Genomic DNA, 7,508 nt, shown 5'->3' on the forward strand with positions numbered 1-7,508 from the left:
TAAAGAATACACAAGTTTTAACAAAGTTGGGTCAATATGCCTATATCCACGAAAACTTCACTCATAAATTTTTATAGAGTAATGGTGCAAAAAATCCTATGTTACATCATTTCTATTTAAAGAGATATATACTTAAAAATGTAAGCCCAATAGAGTTCATTAAAACATAAATTGTAAATAACTAAGCCCAAACTTATATTTTTTCTAACAATCTCCCTTAAACTAAAATGTATAAACATTTAGTTTAAATTCTTTATTCACTTCTCATTTTATCTCCAAAAATCAAGTCTGCAGTCTCTTCATTCTCTTTAAAAGAACTCAAGGCTAGACAATTATCAACTTGTGACATATAGCTCCTTTTTGGTGATTGAACTATGATTCGTCTTTAAATTTTTTTTAAGTGTTTAATTATATCTTTAAATAAGTCTCAACTAGTTTAACACCAATATCCTGTCTTGGAGCCTCCAATAGTATTGTGTTAATCTTATTTGCTTATATCAAAATTATACCATATTTAAAAAATGACATGTTAAAGAAAATTTGAGATTCGAATTTATATAGGAGGTGATGTATGTGTACTAAATATCAATAAAGATTTATTCAAATTAATTGATTTTCCAGTGACAGCAGAATCGATGAAGGATATCTTTGATGTACCTTTCATGAAAAATAATGAATCATCAACAAATAGGTGTGATAAAATATGTCATCCCCGTGATATTGTTAAACCAGTGAAACTTATATTTGTCACAACTTATTTATTTAAACTATTGAGAACTTCTATGACAAATAGAAACAAATAGGGTGATAATGGATTTCCTTGTCTCAAGCCCCAAGTTAGTTTAAATAATTGTTGTGGTTGCCCATTTAGAAGAAGTTGGTACTTCACCGAAGATATACAATACATAATCATAGAAACAAATTTATCATCAAAACTCAATCCCAGAATTATTTTAAAGAAATTCCATTCCACCTGATCATAAAATTTATTAAGTTCTATCTCTATCATTACCTCATTTTGTCTTCTTGATTTAAAATTGTGTATTACCTCATGAGTACTAATAATGAGTAATAATAGAGAGTTGGAAGAATCTTAACAAGAATGTGTAGGGAATGATGTGTCACATTCTAAGTGGATTGAAAATTCAATAGGAGAGATAATTTTTAGATTTTTAAACCAATTACAATGTGACACATCATTCCCTACACATTCTTGTCAAGATTATTCTCGCTCCCTATCATTACTCTAATACTCACTAATAATATTATCTTGAATAAGCCTCCCCTTATTAATTATTTCAATATTTCCAAATTCTATCATTTTAGAATTAGGCATATATTTGTCTTATTAAGTTACGAAAGAAACCATTCATATTCAAAAAAATCTTGAAAAAATTGTCTCTTATACTCAAAATAATATTCCCTTCCATTACCAATTCTGAACTTCATCATCTTATATGCCTCTCCTCTAGTTCTTAGGATTTTCTTCAAAGACTGTCATTTTATTTTTAATTTGGCATGTTCATATGCTAGTTTCTCCTTTCATTAATCTCGTATGAACCCATTTGACCCATAATGAATTTGTCTTCATCTCAAGGGCCCATACATGTCTGATTGTTAGCGCTCGATTCCATATGACACAATTTTTAATGCAATCCCTTCTTCTTCCTTTGGGGTACATACAATTTTCCATTTAACCTTTTTGCCTCCTCTTCCTTGAGTACCCCAGATGAAGTCTCTCATCAGCTTATCCAGTTCAACCATGATTTTTTTGGGAATGACTATTTGTTGTGCCCAGTAGTCAATGATTCCCATAGTAACTCTTTTCACAAGCTCTATTTTTCCTGCATAAGACAATTTTTTATAGCCCAACCCAAAATATAATATCTGACCCTTTCAATAAGTGGGCGAAAATGTGAGCTTTAAAGTTGATTTGCAGATAAGGGGACTCCAAGATATTTGACTTGGATCGTTCCTTCATTTATTCCAATGATATTAAATATATTCTGCTTCAAATCCTCTTCAATCAGTGTGTTTGTGTTAAGTTAAAAAAGAATAAATAATTTTGTATTATATATAGCATAATAACTATAATAATTTAGTTGGTTAAATACTATAATATTTTTATAATGTTTTAAATTCAAATCTAAGTAAGATATATTTAAAAATAAAAATCAAGGGTCTAGATGGATGGATTCTAGACTTGCCTTATCCTATGGCCAGACCTGAAGGACCATTGCTAAAATTTAGGTGGATCTTGAGGCGGGTTTGATTAGTTTGGTGGGTTTTGAATGCCATTTCTTATATAAAAAAAATGACAATTTTTGTTGAGGGTGCCAAAACAGATGGAGGTGAGAGATAATATGAGAATTGATTGGTACACATGTGTGAGAAACCGGTTATGATGATGTTTGGAGTGAAAGTAAAAACAGTAAAAAAATTATGCTTTGAGATTGTGTTTCATCACATATAATACGTGGGTTGATGAGACTAATAATTTATTTTAGGTAAATGTTTTTCTGTATTCTTGACTAACACTAACAATTAAGCGATTTTACAGCATCCTGTCATCGGTGCTCATTTCACGTCTCCCTCTCTCGTTCATTCGTCTGAGCGAATTCACAGCTTTCTTTTGTGGTCGTCTCTCTTTCTCTTTGCACTAAACTTCCCCCCTCTTCCATTCACAAAGCACCATCCTTCCATATTCGCAAACTAAAGAAATGATTTTATCATACAATCCGGTTCATGTAGAGTACAATATATCTTGTTACGTATCCATCCATACAGATCATAAGTCCCATCTACCCACTTCTTCTTCTTCACGTATACAGGAATGCAGAATTTTGAGAATGGATCAATGACCATTGTCGTTCGTGGGTATTTCTCAGTTTTGTGCCTTGTATAGAGTTGCCTATTTCATCCGGTAAGGTTGGTGCTTTATAATTTGGTTGCTTCAGTAAACGGGTGTTCATACATAATCTGACGTTTCATGATTAACATGCATTGTCTATTAGTAAGATTTTTCATTCAAGTAATTTTACTTAAAGTGATATGAATGGTTGGAGAACAATATGGAAAAGATTTGTAAAGCCAAAACCATATGTATAGTTTAATTGCTTGAATTAGAGCTTGTCAAGTTTACAGTTCTTTTTTTCTATATGATTCTAAAACAATACAATTGTGTTCAGATAAGTGAGCATGGCATTAGGAAAGTATTCAAGAGTTGATGGAAAAAAAACATCGTCAAGTTACTGGTCTACAGCGATAATCCTAGTGTTTGTTGCCCTTTGTTTAGTTGGAGTATGGATGATAACATCATCATCTTTAGGTCCTCCCCAAAGTGGTGATCTTCAGGACAACAGAGATGAATTCAAGGATCAAGTAACTGATATGAGGCAGGCCCCTATTGGCAATGACTATGTGCAACAATTTGAGGATAACAATGGTGATTTGTCTGAGGATGCAACAAAAAATGACCAATCTCAATCAGGAAACAATGATTCTCAGGATAGATCCACTCAGAATCCTGCAGAAGACAACCAAGAAGAAAAAGCAGCAGAGGAGAGTGCAGAGAATGACTTGCAGTCAGAAAATACACCCAAGATAGGGAATGAAAGTCTAAAAGAAGATGAGGGTTCCAAACCAGAAAAGGCAAATGATGTTCAGCCGAAACAAAACCAAGATTTCAGTTCAAGTAACTCCAAGACAACTGAAGAGGGTAGTATTAAAGACAACAAGTCAAATACAGACGAAAATATCAGTGAAGGGAAAGATCAGAATAATGTTGATGAGAAAACAACAGAGGTGAAGGTAGATGAAACTAAAGTTCAGTCTCCAGGGGCCCAGCCCGAGCTTTTAAATGAAACCAATATTCAAAATTCATTGTTAACCCAGGCAAAAGAGACTAACAATGAGAAAGAACAAGGCTCAACTGAATCCAACAACGTAGTACAAAGTAAATATAAATGGAAACGATGCAATGTCACTTCTGGCTCAGATTACATACCTTGTCTTGATAACTATGAAGCAATTAAGCACCTTAAAACAACAAAGCATTATGAGCATAGGGAAAGACATTGTCCAGAAGATCCTCCAACATGCCTTGTTTCTCTTCCTGAAGGATACAAGAAATCCATTGATTGGCCTACTAGTAGGGAAAAGGTGCACTAAACATAATAATGACTATCTACATACAATTGAAACCAGGGTCTTCTTCTTTTCATCATAAACTGTTCTTCTTTCAGATATGGTACAATAATGTCCCACACACCAAGCTTGCAGAAGTTAAAGGACATCAAAACTGGGTGAAAATGAGTGGAGATTACCTTACCTTTCCTGGTGGTGGAACCCAGTTTAAGAATGGCGCTCTTCATTACATTGATTTCATCCAACAGGTTTGTTTGAAAGATGAAATCCAATTTAACCCTTTTGTTTTTAGAGAATCTATATATTTTTGTTTCTTCTCTTTAGTCTGTACCTGATATTGCCTGGGGAAGGCAATCAAGAGTTGTATTGGATGTTGGATGCGGTGTTGCTAGCTTTGGAGGATTTCTATTTGAAAGAGATGTGATTACTATGTCATTGGCTCCAAAAGATGAACATGAAGCTCAAGTTCAGTTTGCACTCGAAAGAGGAATCCCTGCTCTATCTGCTGTAATGGGGACCAAACGACTTCCATTCCCAGCCAGAGCGTTTGATGTTGTCCACTGTGCTCGTTGCAGGGTCCCCTGGCATATTGAAGGTATTTATATAGCATTTTATTATTATGATTATGGGGTCTGCAAATGGATCAATCTAATCCAACCCATTTTGTGCACCCAAATCCAATCTATAACTATTAGTATGAGTTGATCTAACATCCCTAATGTATTTTAATCTAATTCATATTTTTCAACAGGTTGAATCTACATTAGGCTGTTTTACAATGATCAACCCAAATTTTTTACAACTTTATTCAAAGATTTTTCTTGTTTAATCCATTTTAAAATTAAATGGGTATTAACCCAAAGTTTGCTCAACATAATTTTACTATTATACAAAAAGTTTTAGATAGTTTTCCACCTAAATTTGTTGCTTCTTTCTCATTCATGTTTGCTTTATTTCTTTTCCCTATTAGGCAGATGGGTATTCTGATATTCCTTCTGGCAGGTGGTAAACTCTTGCTTGAGCTTAACCGACTGCTTCGGCCTGGTGGCTACTTTGTGTGGTCCGCTACTCCAGTGTATGAGAAACTGGAAGAAGATGTTCAGATTTGGGAAGGTAAACAATTTCACTTCAATTATTTTATTTTCAATGAACTTTATCTTAATTAATATGCCTACAATGTTATCATGTTGTGATGTACAGCAATGAAAAAGCTAACAAATGCAATGTGCTGGGAACTTGTCTCCAAAACTAAGGATAGACTCAACGGTGTAGGTATAGCAATATACCAGAAACCTTCATCAAACGAATGTTATGAACAAAGATCGGAACCTGAACCAGCTCTCTGCTACGACTCCGATGATCCAAATGCAGCCTGGTATTGAGTTACGCCTTATAATTTCTTTGTTACTTACATATCTTCACAGAATAGAAAAAGTCATGTTGATGAAATGAATTGCTGGTGGTGGTTCAGGAATGTTCCTTTTCAACCATGTATTAACAAAGTGCCTGTTGATGCAACGGTACAAGGGTCTCAATGGCCACAGAGATGGCCAGCAAGGTTAACCAAGCCTCCTTATTGGTTATTGAGTTCTCAAATTGGATTTTATGGAAAACCCGAACCTGAGGATTTCACTGCTGACTTTGAACACTGGAAGAGCGATGTGAGCATGTCATATATTAGTGGTATGGGGATTAACTGGTCATCTGTCAGGAATGTCATGGATATGAGAGCTGTATATGGAGGGTAAGGACACTCAAATGCTAACATAATTCATTACCATAACTTAATTCAGTTCTCTTAAGATTATTTAAGTTAAATGATATGATAAGAGTTTTTTGAAAAAATCCAAATAACCCAATATCAAACTACATTTAAGATGATAATAACTGTGATTTCAGGTTTGCTGCTGCTCTGAGGGACTTGAACGTGTGGGTCATGAATGTAGTCCCTATCGACTCCCCAGACACACTTCCTATAATATACGAACGAGGTTTATTTGGAATATATCATGATTGGTGTGAGTCATTTAGTACATATCCAAGGTCTTATGATCTTCTTCATGCTGACCATATTTTCTCCAGGATTAAGAAAAAGTATGTCTTTTTGGCCTTCCTTACTTTTATATTAAAAAGAAAATACTCTTTTTCATATTCATTTGGTTAATGCAATGCAATCAATGCCTTTGTCACTTACAGATGCAACCTCATGGCATTGGTTGCTGAGGCGGATCGCATTCTTAGACCATATGGAAAGTTGATTGTACGCGATCATGATGATGTTATTAGCGAGCTCGAGAGTATATTTAAATCAATGAGATGGGATATCCGTTTTGCGTTCTCTAAGGATAAGGAAGGAATACTCAGTGTTCAGAAAGGCATGTGGCGACCCACAGAGGTTGAGACGGTTACATATGCAATAAGCAACAAACCCTTGAATTAAGCATAAATTGACTCGCGCAATGGGAAGGAATTGGTAAACAAATTAATTATGTTTCATTTGTTTTGCCCACTTAAAAAGTTCTTCATCATCCAATCTTCAATGCTGCAAAATTAGATTCTTGTCATTTTTTTAGTTCATTCATTCTCTTGGAAGTAATGTTTAGATGGTTAATGTGCAGTATTTGATTATTGTTAATTGAGAAATATATAATACCCCCAACTATAATCTTTTTAATGACCACACACATATATGGCAAAAAATATGAGACAATTTTAATAAATAAATTATCAAAATATGACAAATTAATAGTATCTTAATCTGTATTGATCAAATTTACACAACTCAAAGGAAGGTTTGTGGGCTTGGTACATGTTAGTAGGCAAAGTCTTGATTTATCCACTTAGCATTAATGGCCAACTCTTCACTTTTTCACCTTCGCACTCTCGTTTCTTGGGGATCAACGCGAGAAGCATAATCTCTCGATAGGCAAGAATATATTGCTATTGGCTGCTTTGCCCATATTTTAAACCTTGGGGATAATCATTGTCAATCACCGAATGATTCGGATCTTTGAAGTCAATGCAATGGAAAGGGCACCCGATTTCTCTTTTATGGACAGTTTCCTTTGGGCTTAATAGTAGTAAATGCATGTCTTTAGGTTTCGAAAGGTTAATAGGCCGGCCATTAGGTCTAAAGTTGTATGTCACTGCTATGGATAAATTCACTACTTCAACGTCATTATTGAACATTAAAGGCTGAGCATCTATTTCTCTCGTATATCGCTCTCATCGAAAAAGCAACAACAAGAATGGAACCATATACTCCTATGCTGGGAGCAGAGAAGGGTTACGGTCTAATCACCGCTCGTGGGCTCCCCGTTTCTGGCATGTTATAGTTATTTGTTTCTCTCGACGGTGGGAAT

The 7,508-nt window shown here is 34.6% G+C and overlaps 1 protein-coding gene across 1 annotated transcript; it reads left to right on the forward strand.

The window, feature by feature from the left end:
- Nucleotides 1–2,588: 2,588 nt before the first annotated feature.
- Nucleotides 2,589–6,873, forward strand: LOC124942084 (probable methyltransferase PMT26). The gene is made up of 9 exons (XM_047482499.1): nt 2,589–2,928; nt 3,189–4,161; nt 4,245–4,394; nt 4,471–4,741; nt 5,149–5,259; nt 5,347–5,521; nt 5,618–5,890; nt 6,046–6,240; nt 6,343–6,873. Exons 2-9 carry the CDS (start codon nt 3,199–3,201, stop codon nt 6,584–6,586), a joined length of 2,382 nt encoding a protein of 793 aa, XP_047338455.1. The 5' UTR covers nt 2,589–2,928; nt 3,189–3,198; the 3' UTR covers nt 6,587–6,873.
- The last annotated feature ends 635 nt before the right edge of the window (nt 6,874–7,508 follow it).

This window comes from Impatiens glandulifera, chromosome 6, assembly GCF_907164915.1.
Source record: "Impatiens glandulifera chromosome 6, dImpGla2.1, whole genome shotgun sequence".
Taxonomy (NCBI): domain Eukaryota; kingdom Viridiplantae; phylum Streptophyta; class Magnoliopsida; order Ericales; family Balsaminaceae; genus Impatiens; species Impatiens glandulifera.

Coding starts and splice junctions, on each gene's coding strand:
- LOC124942084 (XM_047482499.1), top strand. CDS start 3,199: ATGGCATTAGGAAAGTATTCAAGAGTTGATGGAAAAAAAACATCGTCA. Junction 4,395..4,470: donor ACATTGATTTCATCCAACAG/GTTTGTTTGAAA, acceptor TCTTCTCTTTAG/TCTGTACCTGATATTGCCTG. Junction 5,260..5,346: donor AGATGTTCAGATTTGGGAAG/GTAAACAATTTC, acceptor TGTGATGTACAG/CAATGAAAAAGCTAACAAAT.